General features: G+C 44.8%; 3 protein-coding genes across 4 annotated transcripts; 2 read left to right on the top strand and 1 right to left on the bottom strand.

Annotated features, from left to right (window-relative positions):
• Positions 1 to 4924: 4924 nt before the first annotated feature.
• Positions 4925 to 6013, bottom strand: LOC119190093 (translation initiation factor IF-2-like). The gene has a single exon (XM_037441149.1). The coding sequence runs from the start codon at positions 6011 to 6013 to the stop codon at positions 4925 to 4927; it is 1089 nt and encodes a 362-aa protein (XP_037297046.1).
• A 366-nt stretch (positions 6014 to 6379) lies between these two features.
• LOC115440189 (small lysine-rich protein 1) lies at positions 6380 to 9588 on the top strand. 2 transcript variants are annotated; one of them, XM_037441112.1, is made up of 3 exons: positions 6380 to 8487; positions 8674 to 8861; positions 9348 to 9588. In XM_037441112.1, exons 2-3 carry the CDS (start codon positions 8810 to 8812, stop codon positions 9545 to 9547), a joined length of 252 nt encoding a protein of 83 aa, XP_037297009.1. In that variant the 5' UTR covers positions 6380 to 8487; positions 8674 to 8809; the 3' UTR covers positions 9548 to 9588. The 2 variants fall into 2 exon arrangements, with proteins under 2 accessions (XP_037297009.1, XP_037297008.1); XM_037441111.1 differs by having other exon boundaries at positions 6380 to 8861.
• Positions 9589 to 10455: 867 nt separating this feature from the next.
• Positions 10456 to 18138, top strand: LOC115440188 (heat shock protein 68). The gene is given in 8 exon segments (XM_030164394.2): positions 10456 to 10619; positions 13582 to 13765; positions 14605 to 15363; positions 15365 to 15487; positions 15705 to 15974; positions 16083 to 16184; positions 16675 to 16902; positions 17487 to 18138. Coding segments are annotated over 7 exon segments (1896 nt in total). The 5' UTR covers positions 10456 to 10619; positions 13582 to 13597; the 3' UTR covers positions 17733 to 18138.
• Positions 18139 to 18233: the final 95 nt, after the last annotated feature.

Here is an 18233-nt window from a genome sequence, read left to right on the forward strand (position 1 = left end):
AGTTAACTTACTTTAAATAATTTTTAAACATAAAACAATTTCCAAATCATTGCTTTCATTATGTCTTGATATAATAATATGATTTTTTTTACCGTTACGATGTTATTGTTAGTTAGAAACATTTTTGATCCAAACTACACGTCTCGGAACACATTTGTCTCGGATATTTTCTTACTTCTACTATTGCGGGACTGATATAAATTATTTTACATTTCAGATATTAACAATTGGATTCAATTTAACACATTAACCAGTGACAAAAGCAAAGGTTTTTATTTTCGGAAATATTGATTTTGTTTTTAATATCGATACCATGAAATCTTGACAAAATAGATAACCCAAGTCATACTTCACCGTACGATGGTCGACTCGGCTATCTAATGCAATCGCGATATAAATCACTATAAATATGTCATGTAATACTCTTCTGATATATACGATATTGGATTCGCATAATAATGTTGGAGAATACTTAGAAATCGAGCCATAAATATGTTAAACACTTACCATAAAATATACGTACTGGCATTCATTTATAATATCCAATGATAGATAAACGCACCTTTACATCAGAAACCAGAAGTTTAGGAACCTATATTGAACTGAATCGGTACTGAGTCGCTCGATAAAAGATCATGATAGGACTTTTTTTTTTTTTTTACGTAGGTAAATCGTCAGTTGACTATCTCCCGCCTTGGGATGGGCGGGAGAGCGTGTCAGACTTTTACTGACTAAGAACCTACGGTGTTCCCATCCTTTGCCTATGTGCCTAGGTCCAAGATCCGGTGGCATTGAGACCTAGGCAGGCACCGGCCCTAAAGGGCCCCGCAAATTATGCTGACACTGCTCTTCGAGGCGCGCGTGGAACACTACGCGCCGTACACACGGGCCGTTGGGGTGTTTCGGGCGACGAGCTACCCAATGCTCGTCACCCGACGGTCCGCGTCTACGGAGGCCGACGATCCTCAGCAGACGTTCGACGCCCGCGTCTTGTGCGTCTGCCGTGGCGGATGGGACGTTGGGCGCTTTGGCGCCGTATCCGTTCCGCCACCTCCTTTGCGAGCATCACGTCCTCGCAGAAGGAGGTGACTGCGTCCCACTCTCTCGCCCCGGAGCATGGCTTCTACCAGGCCCCGACGCGAGAGGTCTCCGCCACCGATGGCCGTTGTGAGAACACGGCGGTGCTCAGCCCAAGCTGGGCACACCTCCACCGTATGCTCCACCGTGTCCTCCGGCCGATCCGCACAGTAAAAACACGCGGGCGTATCCTCCACCCGGATCCGATACAGGTACCTGCCGAAGCAGCCGTGACCGGTCAGTACCTGCGTCGTCCGGAATGAGAGGACGCCGTGACGTCTCGTCAGCCACACCTCGAAGAGGGACTTACCGCCGCTATCGTGGCGTGCCCAGCCAAGGGTTGCGACAGTCGTTGTCGCCATTCCGCCATGAGGTTCTGCCGGAGCTCCGTCCGCCGCGCGGCAATTTGTCGCGGTAGCGGAGCTACGCCCCGGCTCTGCGCCTCCCCGCGCCACACATACAGTGACGCAAGGACCTTCGCCTCGAGACCCCATGGCGGTAGTCCGGCAAGGAGGCCCGCCGCCTCGCAGGAGATCGTGCGGTATCCCCGTATCAGCCGTATGGCCATCGCTCTTTGTGGCGCGTTCAGAAAGCGGCCTTGCCGCCGCGCCACAGCTGCGGACCATACGGGGGCACCGTACAGGGCCATGGACCGCACGACTCCTGCGTAGAGCCGCCGGCAGGGAGCATTTGGCCCCCCCAAATTTGGCAAAAGACGCCGCATTATGCAGGTGAATTTTACCAACCTGGGAGCCAAAAGGCGGATGTGCTCCTTGAAGTTCCATCGGCTGTCGAGGACGAGTCCCAGGTACTTCATCGTCGACCCGACGCCGATGTGAACCCCCCCTGCCGTGATCTGGAGACCCGGAGGTGGCGCGTTCCCCCGGTCATGAAAGCACATGGCCTCGGATTTGTGCAGCGCCACCTCGAGTCCCAGTTGCCGGATTCTCTCAACGACTGTCGCAACCCCAATTGTAGCCGCGTCGACCGCCGCCTGATGCGACCCCCCGTGAGCCAAAACTAGCGTGTCGTCAGCGTAGCATACCACGCTGACGCCGCTCGGGAGGTCGGTACGCAGCACCCAGTCGTATCCGATGTTCCACAAGAGCGGCCCCAGAACCGAACCCTGGGGAACACCGCACGACATCTCTCACCTGATCCATTCCCCTTGGCGATCGGGGTAAATGACGGCCCTATCCGTCAAGTAGGCCCCGACAACGCGACGGAGGTAGGCCGGCACCCGGTGATACCGGAGTGCCTCCCTGATACAACTCCAGGGCAGGGTATTAAAGGCATTGGCGATGTCAAGCGACACCGCCAAGACGACCCTACCCCGGGAAACAGCATCCCCGTCGCGAGAGACCTCACGCGCATGATGGCATCCACAGTAGAGCGCCCTCTGCGGAAGCCAAATTGGCTGTCCGCAAGATCCGGCCCAACCCTCGTCAGGTGCTCGACGAGGCGGTCTGAAATAACTCTTTCGAAGAGCTTGCCCACCTCGTCGAGCAGGACGATGGGCCGGTATGCGGACGGACTGTCCGCGGGGCGCCCATGCTTCGCGATGAGGACCAGTTTCCCCGTCTTCCAACGAAGTGGAAACTGGCCCCTCTCCAAACATGCCGTGAGGAACCTCTGAAGTCGAGGCCCGAGAGCCCCCAAGGCCAGGACCCAGGCTTTTCCAGGCAAGCCGTCGGGCCCTGGGGCGGTGTTCTTGGCCTTCATCTTGGCCACCGCCACCCTCAAGTCTACCCCGGTCACCGCGGGAACAGTGACGTCGTCGTCGTGGTCCATGCCGGGCGCCGCCGGAGGCGAAGCCATGGGCGGAGGAGCGTGCTCCCCTCGCGCAGGGAACAGAGCGCCAACGACGCCCTCGACCAGTTCCTGCCGGAGACTCTGCGTCAGTGGGGGCGCCCAGATGCGGAGCTTGCTCCGCACCATTTTGTAAGGACGTTCCCACGGGTCTGCGTCAAGAGACTCCAGCAACTCCTGGTGGGCGCGATTCTTAGACTCTAAAATCGCGCCCGAGAGAGCGTCTTTTGCGTCTCTGTACCCCTGGTATAGCTCCACCTCTCGAACCACCGCATCCACAGGCCGGATGCGGATTTGGCGGTACCTGGTGTACCGGCGTCGCGCGGCATAGCACGCCGCCTGGAGCGATGCCAGCTCCCGCGACCACCAGTACACCTTGCGCCGCGCTTGGCTTCGGCGGACTCGGGGCATTGCCGAGTCGCAGACAGAGGACATAGCCTCCCGGAACCAGTCGGCCTCGTTATTCACATCGTCCGGCCTGACCGGTGCTGGCACCCAGGACTGGACGATGGAGGCTTCCAGGAGGAGCTCCCTGTCCAGCTGTCTCAACACCCAACGTGGACCACTTGGGGCCCGTCGGACTGGCGCGCTCGAGGGATCGGTGGAGACGTCGAACCGGATATACCGGTGGTCCGACAGCGTCTCCACCGCCTCCATTACTCGCCAGTCGACAACACGCTGCGACAATGCGGGGCTGGCAAACGAAATGTCCACCACGGACTCACCCCGCATCCGCACACACGTGGCGACGGAACCCCTGTTGAGGACGTCCAGGCCAACCTCCAAGGCCCAGTCCTCAACCATTCGCCCCCGTGCATCCGTGTACCGGGAACCCCAAGCCTGGCTCTTGGCGTTGAAGTCCCCCAGCACGACGACGGGAAGCGAACCGTACTCGACGACGACGTCACTCAACTTCCTGAGGGAGTTGTGGAATTCGGCGAGAGTTCGGCTCGGAGAGAAGTAGCACCCCACTACGACTATCCCTCCGAACCGAGCTGCGACAAAACCCTGGCCCCTCTTCACCCCTCTCGTGGGTCAGGGTACCGGCGGCGGCCGACGCGATGATGGCCACCGAGCCGCTCAGGTCCACCCAGTCATTCCTGGGCGGGACAAAGTACGGCTCGGAGACCACGGCGATATTAATCGACCACCGCGCCATGCTCTGGAGCAAGAGATCCTGAGCTCTGGCGCAGTGGTTGATGTTCGCCTGGAGAAAGCGCAATGGGGCCATCAATGGCATTCAATTGCGCTCTCTCCAGAAGTAGCAGCGGCAGCGCTAGCGGGAGCCGCGGCGGAAGCGGCAGTGGAGGCCGTGGGCCGGCGTTTGCCCCCGGTATTGGCGGGAGCGGCGCAGGCTCTACTCCCCGCCCGGTGTTCGGCTGGCTTGCCAACCGCCGCACAGGCTAAGCAGTGCGGCTTGTCGGCGGTGCACGAGCCGATTTTATGACCGGGCTGACCGCAGCGAAAGCACAGCGCGCTGCGGTCGACCTCCGAGGTGCACCTTACCCCGACGTGATGTCCGGTCTGACATCGGTAACACCTCAGAGGCTGGGGCTCGAGCAGCTTAACCTGCGCCGACACCCAGCCCACCAAAAGCCTCCGGCCCTCAGCCACCACTTTGGCCGCCGTCACGGGGATCTGTCCGTGATGGCGAGCATACCCGCATAGTCGGGACGTAGGGCTCCCGGCTTCAGCTCTTCAGCTGAGCACCCCGTAGTCCCGACAATGGCGGCCACCACTTCCTCCACCGTGACGGAGTCATCCAGACCCGATATGCGCAAGCTTACGCTCTTTACGGGTCTGGACACTCTAGCCTCGGCCGCATCAAACGCCGCCCGTAGCTTTGCAGCTAGGGCGTCCGCGGCCGAGCCACTGCTGGCTCCCGGGAGCTCGAGTTTCCGGGCTCCGGTTGCGGTTACTCTTAACCGCAACCCCCCAGCAATCCCAAGCTCCGCGGGGTTGATTAACCCCTTTGCCTTGGAAAGGAGGTCCGCGTACGTCACGCCCTTCTTTACCGCTTCCGGCTGTAGTGTGACGACTACAGCTGCGGACTTCGGGGCGCGAAGCATATTGGCGACGCTCTCTCCTTGGCGCGCTGCCGCTGCGCCTTCCGCCGCTCCGTGCGTCGGGTCTCTTTAGCCCCCACCACTGTCCAGCCGGCATCATCAGCAGGCAAGAGAGTAGGTGGGGGAGCCGTCGCTGCCAGCTCCGCCGGCTTCGCCGCTTTCCGCGCAGCCTTCGCCTTTTTGGGCTTATCGGCTGCGAGCGTCCTCTGGGAGGCCGGAGGCGGAGGCGGCGGAGGCGGCGACGGCTTCGTTGGCCTCGTAGATGGCCCTGAGCTTTGGCTCGTCGGGCCGGACGTCCCCGGCGTGGGTTGCGGAGCCGCGGCGGCCGCGTAGGACGCAGCCTTCTTGGAGCCCGCCAGAGGTGGCCGGAGGACAATGCCCTCCAGAGCCGCAAACCGGGCAGAGAGGGCACCGATCTCCTGGCGGATGCCCTCTCGTATCAGGCTCAGGAGTTGTTGCCTGTCTGCCGGCTGCACCGCACTCACCTCTGGAGGCGTCTCTACAGGACGAGAGGACTGAACGAGGGCAGAGGCCCGGCTGGACTTGAGTTCCGCGTTCTCCCTAGAGAGACGCTCAACCTCCGTCGATAGCCGGGCGATATCGGCCCTCATCCCCTCGTTACCCGACTCGGGTTCCGACTCCAAGAAGGTGGCCGCTGCTGCCGCCATAATGGAGGTCGCGGCCTCTTGCGCAGCCTTCTCTTTCGAGGACCGCAATTTCTTTTGGCGGACACTCGCAATCGCCGCCATCACGACCTCCTCAAATTTGGCCCTTTTCTTCTCGGCCTTTTGAGGTCGTGCGGCGATCGGGTGCCGCCCCTCCTCGGCGAGCCTCCCGCTGTCCCTCGCTTCTTTGAGGGCCCGACCCTTCACCTTCGCTCCGTGAGACGCGGAGTGGGATCCGCCCCGTTTCCGGGGAGCGACGCACGAAGCCTTTGCCCCGCCGCCCTCGGAGGACGAATCCCCGATCCTGCACCTGATCCGCTTCCGGAATGACTCCGCCGCTGCCGTCTTGACCTCCATAGATCTGGGGCCCGCGACTGAGCTCCATCCGCTAACCATGCTGGATGCTGAGTCAGAGTCTGACCCAGCACCCCGCGTTCGCTCTTCGGCCGCGGCTTCATCACGCGGACGTTCCCCCACCTTGGGAGTTCGCCCGCGCGATTCCTCGGCGGACTGTTTGTCCCCTACGGGACGTGGGCCTCCTCGGCACCTATTGCCCCCGGCTCCTTCTTTCTCCTCCCCCTATGCGTCTGTGGTTTTTAATATTTGTGAATCCATTTTTGTTCCCACGAGTAAAAACTTTGTGTACTGGCTCAAAATACTGTGGTTCGCACTAGCGACTAAATCAAGCTACCCATTAGCCAAGCTTACAACCCCCCTCACGGTGCGCCGCCGCTTGGGGATTTGGGGTAATTTTTATAGAGGATTTCTTCCTCGCGGTCCAGGCAGTTAAGCCAGTGAACCCTCGGTCCCCGTAGATCAAGTGTGTCTGACGCTTACGCCAGAGACACTTGATCATGTTTGGGGTTACGAGATTTGGCGGCGGCGAAAGAGGGACCACTCCCCCTTTCGCCAGCCCGGTGACAGGGTTAGTGAACACCGAGCCCGCTAATACTCCCTCGCTTACCCCTTATTTCAGGGGCAAGCGTCCTCTACTGGTGCGGTCTCTGCGGCAGTAGTGCCGCAAGGACCGCATCGACCACGCCCACTCGACCACGTGGTCGTACTCCTCCCTGCCTCCCATCATGGACTCTGCTAGCGCAGAGCGCCATATGGGAGGCCATCAGGGGCTATCCCCCCAGCCCCACCCGGCAGAAAGTTAGCCACAGCCAACAATCCCTCCTTTCCCGCCCCCCGCTGAGAGAGTATTGACTGTGCCCAGGGTGCACCGGCCCGACGACTGACCTTCCCCCCGGACGTATCCATAAGGGGACCGACAGCAATCGGACACGCGTGGAGGTTTTCTGCGTTGCACCCCATCATAATAGGACTTCAGTGGATTCTATATTTATATCTATGTTCAGAAGTCAGAAATGTCACAATATTTTTAACTCCTGATGCAAAAAGAGAGGTTTTCATATCTTTAATGACATTGGTATTAGGTACGTAAAACAAAAATGATATTATGTTTGTAGGCGATAATCCATATCGGTCGATACTTGTAATCCTCACAAATAAATCCAAGTATCTTAAAAAAAATTAAAACTAGTGCCTCAAACATAAAAAAACGTCGTATTTGCAAAATCTCTACTTTATACAGCTTTCTTGCGGCATAGATCCTCTTAGTGCCGGCAGTTGAAACACTAGAAAAGAAAGAAAAAGCATAAGTTTTGTAACTGTTATTTTGTACTACGACCAGGCAACGGATTGAATAACTTACTTCCATGTGGTAATTTAAAAGAAAAAAAAAATGACATCAATAGAAAAAGACCCGGAAAAATAAAGACAAAACAACACTAACAACGTAAAAACGGTTAATTAAACTCGAGGGAAGTTTTCATCGTTTCTTAGACGATTGTACAGTTACACCGAAGCGGAAAATGAGAGCCTCGGGATCTTCACAGTTCGTAATAGGTCTGGGAAAAAGAATTTTCCCATTTTCCATCACGTTGGTAACCTACATGCTCGGTCGAGGCTATTGATTCTCATTATACTCATGATCTAGCGAAGCCTGCCAAAGCTATTTGTTACATCGTATTTTAGTAGAATGAAAGTTTAAGCTCCAAATTGTAATATGTGTATTAGCCGCTACACTTTTTCGTGTCGTCGCAGCTAAGACGATGGGCGACTCGTGGGCCAGGCTCCTAACGCTATAATATGCACCCTACATCGGCATATCTGCAGGAAACGGACCATGGTTCCTATGGCGAAAAGTGCCTAGTCGATCGGCGTTTTCTTAGTAACACCTAGAATCGTCCAAGGAGACAACGCGTCACTATTTTGAGAACTAACTCTTTCTACGTAAAGACAGCTTACAATTCATGTACTATCAAAGGCTTCTGACCAACACATATAATGCAAAAAAATGTGCTATATAAGATGTAGAATATTACACAACATGTCATTACAGATTTTTATACACAATATTTATACATGGTATTGAATGCGCAAGAGTATAGAACAACAACTATAGTACCTTCGCATAAAACAATGAAGTTATGAAGCATCCAAAAATGGAACGTTCATGTGAAAAATTGGAAACCAGCCAGCAAACACTATACTAGGATTCGGAAAGCGGAACAACGCGGGGTATGTCAAAGAGAATATTTCGGTAAATCACCATAGATGATATGTCTGTATAATTTGAACGTATTATAATAGTATTTAAGCTAATATTTATTTATTTAAACCCTAACGTGACTATACAGCACAAGTTTTATGACAGGGGGTAGCTAGTGTCCGAGGCGCCAGGTCCTAAGAAGTACGTCACGAGCTTGAGCTCCCGATGCATTTAATTTGGTATTATTAAAAGATAAAACAAATTTTGCCCCGAAGCGCCCGGGAAGCTAAGACCGATGGTCGACACTATTTATGTAAGTACTAGTTTATGTACTTGTATGTAGGTACTTATAGGTAGGCAAAAAAATTTAATATATATGTCATCTTCGCTGAATAAACTTTTCCAAACAAAATTATCATTTCAAATGAGTTATTCATGCAACTCAAGTACTTCTATGAACAAAGTATTCCATCAATAATAATGAATTAGTTTCTCTTAGATCCATAGACTAAGAAAATATATACAAAACAAACCAAACCAATGATAAACAAACATCACAAAGTTTAATCGATAAAGGTATCCAAGACAACTGAACTGTACGTAACTAAGGCAATTGTGGATTTTGTAATTTGAACATGGCAGGAAAGGGTAAAGGAAAGAAAAAAGAAAAAAAAGATAAAGAGGAAGGTAAGCTGCAACAAATTATATTTAATTGCAAAGAATTTACGTTCTACGTTTTGAAAAGGTATTTTTTCAATAATATCTAAAAATATTGTGTTTCTACACCTCTCGTATGTTGTGAATTTTAATTGCTCTAAAACCATTGTTTTTATTAATTCAAATTAATGATATTATCTTCTAGAAACGTTACCCAAGAGATTGTTGCTCTAGGGAACATTCTTTGTGAACTTTGCTATTAATCTGGCCAAATAATGTCTAAATTTAATTTTCTGATATCTCCTACGTCTATAACTTTACAATGGTACCCTTGATACACATTTTTGTTTCATAAAAAGAAGTTTAATAACAAAATATTTAATTAATAAAAAATCAACGCTAAACCATAAAAAAAATTACGACGAATTAATTAAATCTCGTCCTTTTGACATCGGTTCAAAATGAAACAATTAGTAACACTTAAAAAAATTCAACTTACAATCATTTATTTTTTAGGTGGAGATAAGAAAAAGTCAAAGAAGGGAGCAACAAGGGTAAAGAAGGGCAAGTCTAAAGGACGATGCAACGTCGACATGCTAACTGAGGCGGCGATGGATAACGTGTACTACGCTTGTCACAACGTGCAAGAGCTGCTGCAGGCCAGGGGCTTTCACCCGCCTGACTTCAACAAGAAGAAGAAGAAAGGAAAACGATAAATCTAGTGTTAGCCTATAATAAATTCATGTTCTGCTTTGTACTTTTTATTTATTACTGATATTAAGATAGTTTTATGATAAGTGTAAGCCGCCAGGGGGAACCATGATTAAAAAAAAATGTTGGAAGCTGATAGGTATGATGGTATTTATAGTTTGTTATGTACTGGCAACATGAATTAAGAAATTGAAGAATTATTATAAGTAGAAATAAGTATCATATACAGTTTCATGAAAAACAGGTGAAGTTTAGTAACGAGTTTACGGCATCCACATCTGGTGGTATAAATTGTTTCAATAATCAGCGAATGTTGCGAGTGTAGGGGTGTTTCAACAGTGAGCCACTTGTAGGTAATTTTGGCAAAATTAGGTTTGTGTGCAACTTACACTCTATGTACTATATAGGTAGGTATATTAATATATTTCTGTACTCCATGTACTGTTACGAATTCTCTTCTTACCGTTCTTGGTGCTACAAATAACTACTATTGGCGCAAATTAGTCACTATTTGTAAATGTTTGTTAATAGACAGTGTTATGTGGAAGTAAGTATAGAGTATAACAGCACAATTGTGCTAGTAACTTTCGTGGTAACTTTGGCGGATAGAGGTGTCTCAACGGTGAGCCAGCCTTATAGTTAATTTTGCCAAAATTAGGTTTGTGTGCAACTTACACTCTGACGAATTCTTTTCTTATCGTTCTTGGTGCTACAAATAACTAATAGTAGTTGAAGTTGAGCATATTAATCACTTTGAAAATGTTTATTCCTAATAAATAGTATTATGAAAAAATAAAATTTGAATAGAGTAGGATGGCACGACCGTAGTTTAACTTTCGTGGTAACTTTGATATCCATATATTTTTATTAAATGCGTGATAAATGACGCCTCCACGGTGTCTTGAAAATATTTTCTATATTCAAAATAACTTCAATCAATCATACGTCACTGAGACATCAAAATTGTAGTATGTTTGTAATCAAAATATGAAAATATAAAAATTCTTCGTGACAGCAAAGTAATGAAACGAAATGATTAATTATGTATATGGCAGAAGCTTTCATCAAACGTTTCAGGTAAATATTACTTAAAGTTACCAAACGGTTTTGCAAAATATATTTCTTGAAGGAGCTGTAGAATATATCCAAAGGGATGTTTGGATAACTATTTTTCTAGAATAATCAAAAAGCTATACATGCCACATGGTTAGTTCTAGAACTTAAGCCTTTAAGCCCAAAGATTTTCAACAGCTACGTCACGTTTCTACATAAAGCATTATACCTCTGTTATTTTTAACTTATATCCATTGACCGACTGCTTCGCAGGCGTAGTTATTATGAGTAAGCGGTACGAGTACTACTAATGCGCTGAGGTCCTGGGTTCGAGCCCCGGATCGAAGCAAAAATATTCGTGACTGGGTCTTTCCATCTTAAAAATTACTCAGTCGCAGCTCAGTCACGAAGTTGGAGGTGTGATACTCCCGTGCCTCGGAAAGCACATAAAGCCATTGGTTATACGCCTGATCTTTATTCAGTCATGTCGGATTGCCGTCTCACCAGACTATGTGCGCCATGATACCAGACTTGTTCACTATAATATCCCCTGCGTACCTGGCTGATTCCCATAGAGATTGAGGATGGTGGCCAACATAGTGGCTAGGAGGGATTCATATTTTATCTTCAACATGAAGACGTTATTGCAATGAATCTGCTACTATCGCTCGATATTTAATAAACGTGAAAATAAGAACCAAACATAGATAGATTGTGGTACATAAACACTCTCTAAATCAGTTCATTAGTCGGCTAATCATTAAAACAAGTGAAAAGCCTAATTTCAACTACAAAATTAATAGGCGTTCAGCAGGCTTTCATGCAACATTATGCTGCGCTATTCAATTAATCGCCACATTTTCAGCTTTATAAATAAACTATGCATCAATTGGACGGCGCGATGCAATAAAGCGATGGCCGCCGTCCATTTGCTGTGAGTGGTGAATAAATATCGATAACCGATAATACGCTAATTTCGGATATTTAAATTCACAGTCTGTTTCATCAATTGGAACGTTTTGGACAGCTGATGGTTTTAGGAACTGCGCAGACGGAGTTTTTGATACGGGTCTTCTGTGCGCTTTCTGCGAGCAAATTTTTATCTATTGAAAGTACCTAGTTGTCGACTATTATGATTGAAGTTCAGTTGCTTTTCCCCGTACTAAATTCGCCTTTATAGCTAGAACCTATGAAAAAATACAGTATCGCTTCCAACAGCCTGGAATAATTGTGTCGACTGCCGAGGGGTAATCATTTCTCGTCAGTCGATGCACTGATTCACTTCACTCCATTTACTATGTGTGCACGTATATAAAAAAAGAAGGTCCCTAAATTGTAATATATTTTCAAATATCTTTTATCGCCATAGCTATTGTATGTGGTACTGAGTTCAGATTTTAGACCTATAAGACCTTGTTTCATTTTTCAATTTTCCAAACCATCGGTTTATTTTCTATTATAAATATAGTCATATTTATTTTCATTACACACTGCACATAAATCTAAAAGTCATTCCCTTTTTAATTTATTTTATTAACAAACAAATTGTTGTGCTTTACATTTATATTGCGTGATTAATTTCATTACTTATGAAAAAAATGGTCAAATATAAAATTAATGAAACACATTAGAGGATTTGAATTTTATGTATCTGCAAAGCTATCATTAGCCGATAGCAATCCACTTTAAGGTAATTAACCACAAATTACTACGGTTAAGTAATTTAATTAAGTAGAACGTACCGAAACCCAATAAATACGGAATTAACGGTCAAATGAGCACGCGAGATGAAAATTATTGTTAATTACAACAAAAAGTGGACGAAGAAATGGATGAAAAGCAGATTACGTTGAAATCATTTGTCAGAGATAGTTAAAGAGAATCTGTCATCATAACACTAGGCTTTACTCTCGTATTTAATAGGCGATTAGCCAATTGAATGCTTTGTCTAACTGAAATGAGTGCTTTGTCTCTTTAACACTGAAAGCAGGTAAATAATAAAACAGTAATAAATAAAAATAACTGCTTAACAAATTTCGTGAAATAATGGCATATTGGGGAAACGTTACTTTGAAAGCAAATAATAATTACCCAAAAAGATATTTACATCATATTCTTATTTATAATTTACTAAGTATTGCTTCCGACTCCGCCCTTGTAAAGCCTCTCCCCCTACAAAAGTCCCTATATCACTGTAGCGATTCATGGTGCCATCTGTACGATGCCAGCGCTATCTGTTTAAGAAACCATATTAAAAATTTACATAATTTTCCATGGAATCAAATGACTGGAGTAAAAAGTAGCTCATGTGTTAATCCAGAACATGCTCTATCCGTGTGTGTGTAATTTTCAGCCAAAATCGTTCAGCTGTATCTTCGCGTACTTCTACCGAATGTCTAAACATTTTCAGAAATCTTTCGCATTTATAATATCAGTCATATAAGAGGAAATACTAGAACCCGATTGGCATAGCTCAAACCATTTGTAGTTGTTCCAAAATTAAATGTTCCTCTAAAAAACGAACCTACGTTCAAATACAAACTTATTGACTGTATAACTCTACAGTCTATACGCTAGAAACAAAAAATATCGCGTTTAAAATCTCTCATCCCATGGCTTAGATATTTCATATAGATAACTTGAACGGCGTCAGCTTATGTGGCGACTTATCTGCATAATGTTGAGTTCGCTAGCTAATGGATACTTCGCTAAACAGGTCACATGATAATCAAGGATTTTCCTTTCTTGAGTTGCCTTTCTTAGCGCGTGAGAGGCTTCATAAAGCTTTCATACAAGAATGTTTAAGAATTACTTGGCATAGTATTTATTTGTTCATGCAGTTTTTCATTACACATAATTTTTAGTTAACTTTCCTTCAGCTATAAGAAGAAAATGTTTGTGGATTATCCAAAATAGTTTCATAACTTGGAATCTACCAAATAGGTACTAATTCTTTTTCGAAACGCTTTCCATTTTATGTCAGCAGTTTTTGACAAGAAAGAATGGCACCAGCGGTGGGCATCGATCTAGGGACAACTTATTCCTGTGTTGGAGTGTTCCAACATGGTAAGGTGGAGATCATCGCCAACGACCAGGGCAACAGGACCACGCCGTCGTATGTAGCATTTAATGAAACTGAAAGATTGATCGGCGACGCGGCAAAAAATCAGGTAGACACAATTAAAAATATGAATACCATGACATTCTAATTTATGTTATCCATAAATTGCTTGCTTCAATGTTGGAATTATAAAATGCTCTACACATAAATTCACGTTAAAGGTATAATTAAATTAGGAATAAGATTCACAAAAGGTTCCTCCCATCGATATATATGTACTACGTATTAGATCTATCGTTCCGTATATTCATTGTGTTCGACTTAACTGTACTGCAATCCGTACACCTGACTTTAATATGATATCAACATTGACATCGTGTGGTTATGCACAGAGTGACGCTGATTGTGAATAAAAAATATTAGTCAAATAAGTAACATTGTATGTTGTTCAAGTGAATAAATAGTTTATAACTGACATTATGGTTACCATTTTAGTTGAGATTTTGAACAAATAGTTTATATGGACGTTCGTGTCTATAGAATATACGTCAATGGTTCGTCCAATACTGTCCATTTTATTGAACTAGTCACAATATTAAATCAAACATCAAAGGAAATAGATTGTAAACAACAATCAAAACCGTAATTGAATATAAACGAGACGTCATGATATTTTTAACTGAGCTTTTACAACTTCCATGAAACGTTATAATGGCGAAAACGGGTGTAATATAGTGTCGAGAAGTCTATTGAAATAAAACTCTTCATGCGTTACATTATTGGACATTACAACACATTCTTGTATGTAGACGATGGCGCCCTCCATTTGTGCAAATTGCCTACTTTACATACACACAATAGGTCGTCTGCTTCATATTCAATGCTCCAATGAATAAAAGCGTATGTTTGCTATTGTCACTTCATGGCCTTACAAATTTTTCCTTTCAGGTGGCGATGAACCCTCGAAATACGGTTTTTGATGCAAAACGACTTATCGGACGTAAATTTGACGATCCTAAAGTCCAACAAGACCTAAAACATTGGCCATTTCAAGTTGTCTCCGACGGTGGTAAACCTAAAATAATAGTTGAATACAAGGGAGAAAAAAGGCATTTCTCTCCAGAAGAAATATCATCGATGATCTTGACTAAGATGAAAGAAGTTGCTGAGACGTTTTTAGGAGGGACTGTAAAAGATGCTGTTATAACTGTTCCGGCTTATTTTAATGACTCTCAACGTCAGGCGACTAAAGATACCGGTGTTATAGCTGCTTTAAATGTTCTTAGAATCATCAATGAACCCACAGCTGCGGCATTGGCTTATGGCCTCGATAAAAACCTTCAAGGTGATAAGAATGTTTTAATCTTCGATTTGGGAGGTGGAACATTCGATGTCTCGATCCTCCAAATAGCCGAAGGTTCATTATTTGAAGTGCGATCCACAGCAGGCGACACTCATTTAGGAGGCGAAGACTTTGACAGCAGAATGGTAGATCATTTCAGTCAAGAATTTGAAAGGAAATACAAGAAGAATATAAAAGATAATCCAAAAGCATTGAGACGACTTCGTACTGCTTGTGAAAGAGCTAAAAGAACACTTTCGTCAAGCACTGAAGCTAGTTTAGAAATTGATGCGTTACATGAAGGCATTGATTTCTATTCAAAGATGACAAGAGCACGATTTGAAGAGTTGTGCTCTGATCTATTCTCGACAGACCCTCGGACCAGTAGAAAGGGCTCTAAAAGATGCTGGACTGAATACCAGAGAAATACATGACGTCGTTTTGGTTGGAGGTTCTATTCGAATACCTAAAATACAACGACTTTTACAGGTATAGTGTCTAAAAATTATCAGTCAGAGCTATAATTGTTAGACCCTTTCTGATATAATTACACGTTATTGATCGGAAACAATCTACATAAAGTTCTCTTATAAACTAAAATTTATTAAAGTACTGTTATATAACAAATCCAAATAGAAGTCTAGTTTCGATGTAAGTTACCTTTAATAGATACCTAAGTCATAAATAGCATATCACATTTTTCCAGGAATTCTTCGGCGGTAAAACACTAAATCTTTCAATAAATCCTGACGAAGCAGTCGCTTATGGCGCTGCAGTACAAGCGGCTATTCTAACCGGTTCTAAAGACGAGCGCATACAAGACGTACTATTGGTCGACGTCACTCCTTTGTCGCTTGGCATAGAAACAGCAGGAGGTGTGATGACGCGTTTAGTGGAAAGAAACACTCGAATACCGATTGCGCAAAAGAAAATATTTACTACGTACGCTGACAACCAACCAGCTGTGACGATTCAGGTAATGGTTTCAATTATAAAAACCCTATTAGCCTTATTACACTTTATTTTATCACGTCTTAAATGGGTCGATTTGCACCCCGTATAACATTAACAAGGCAATTTTCAGATCTTTGAAGGGGAAAGAGCAATGACGAGAGATAACAATCTATTAGGCACGTTTAATCTCACCGGAATACCGCCGGCGCCCAGGGGCGTTCCGCAAATCGAGGTAACTAAACATTATCATTGATTTGTTCATTACACAAAATTATATATAGTTTTTTATTGTATATGTAGGTATCGAATGTTGCAGGCAGTAACACGATAGAGTATCCAACTGAAGTAGATCAATAGAGGGCCCCAAAGTACATCGATTAAACCCCATGTAACCTGAAATTGCATAGTTTCAAAGTTATTTAGATTTGAGTAAATTTTTTATGAAAGAATAAAGCTAAACTATTAGTTCTACACTCGTGATTTTTTTACTCAAATACGAGTACGTAAGTAAGTACGTAGTAAGCACATCGAGGTCCTCTATCTACCTGTCTCAGTTGAACAGTCAATTATGTACACAATCTACACCCTGTATGGATTGGGCGGTAGTTCAATACAATAGACTCGTGTTCCTAACTAAGTCAAAAATTGTTTAAGAATATCATGTACGTAGATTCCCATATGGTAAAGCAAAATATATATTTCTTAAATTTTCTATTTTCTAGGTAACATTTGACATCGACGCAAACGGCATTTTAAACGTCAGCGCTCACGACAAAAGCACCGGACGATCAGAGCACATCACCATATCGAATGATACAGGGCGACTGAGTAAGAGAGATATTGAGAAAATGCTAAGTGACGCGGAAAAATTTAAAACTGAAGACGACGCTGTGAGAAAAAGGGTCGAAGTCAGAAATCAATTGGAAGGATACTTGTATGGGTGTAAAACGGTAAACTATGATATTTTGTTTGTAATAATGATCTTTCAGCAAAGCACAATGCGACTGTTTATACAATATCCGTTATAGTGGTTTTCTAGCGAGACGCATATTTATGTTACCTGTATCGGCCTTCAACAAAAAATCCTAACGATTTCTTTTTTTAAATATTATTTTTATATTGTATTACGAAAAATTGTACCTAATGAAACAAAATCCAGGACACGTGTAAAAAATGAAAAATAAAAAGAGTTCTCTCCGGCGGGGAATCGAACCCCGGTCTCCCGCGTGACAGGCGGGGATACTGACCACTATACTACCGAAGACTTATTTGAAGTGACGAAATTATAGAATTCATACTTAAAGCATGTTTGAATTATAATAAAATAAAATTGATAATACGTCAGGTTCTATTTTATAAATTAATGCTACATTCTAGGCCAGTACTTTCTCCTCTCTAGACAGAGGCATTATAAACGCATTACGACGTTCCTTGTCGATTAATTTGTTTGATCGAGACCTGAAATGAGTCATTCGGGTCATCTTACACGCCATAGTTTAAGGGACAGCTCTTTAACATCAATTGTTTTTCCCAGGCAGCAGAATCAGCCGGCAATCGTCTCACAGACAACGAACGAGATGCAGTTATAAATGAATGCAACACGCAATTACGCTGGTTGGAGACTAACCCAGAGGCATCACAAGCGGAATTAGAGCGAAGGTTGAAGGACGCTCAGAAGGTGTGCCAACCTGCCATGATGAAGCTGCATGGGACAGGCGGAGGTCCTAGCTATGGGAGACCTGAAAGCCCTGGTGGACCAAGAGTAGAAGAAGTAGATTAACAGATTAATATTATCAAGACAACTATTAGGCGAGTATTTATATTGTCGCTGATCATTTAGGCAGTCTTGCTCTTTCATATTATTAGGCATTAGTGTTTAACCGCCAAATTCAATTAAAGATCCACATCGCTTTTTTCCATCACGAAAATGAACCAATCAGAACAGGCTTTTTGACATGCTTATAAATCACTTATTTAATTGCATTTTATGGGATCGGATAAAAGATTAAGATTGGAATCTTTTCTTGAAAACGGCGGTTTAGCTCTAGGAAACTAAAGACTAACAAGAACTATTGTTATTACAAATGAACTTCACTGTTCTATCTTTGGATATCGAATAATTTCATGTTAGAAATAAAGTAATAAATATTACTTTAGATGTACCAGACATAACTCCAGCAACGGAATTCGCCTTTCAATGGAATGCCCTGTCATGAGTTTAGAAATTATTTTATAATCACATTCAATTGTTTTATATTAGTCAAATAACTGCAATTTATTT

This window comes from Manduca sexta, chromosome 21 (assembly GCF_014839805.1).
Source record: "Manduca sexta isolate Smith_Timp_Sample1 chromosome 21, JHU_Msex_v1.0, whole genome shotgun sequence".
NCBI classification, from domain to species: Eukaryota; Metazoa; Arthropoda; class Insecta; order Lepidoptera; family Sphingidae; genus Manduca; species Manduca sexta.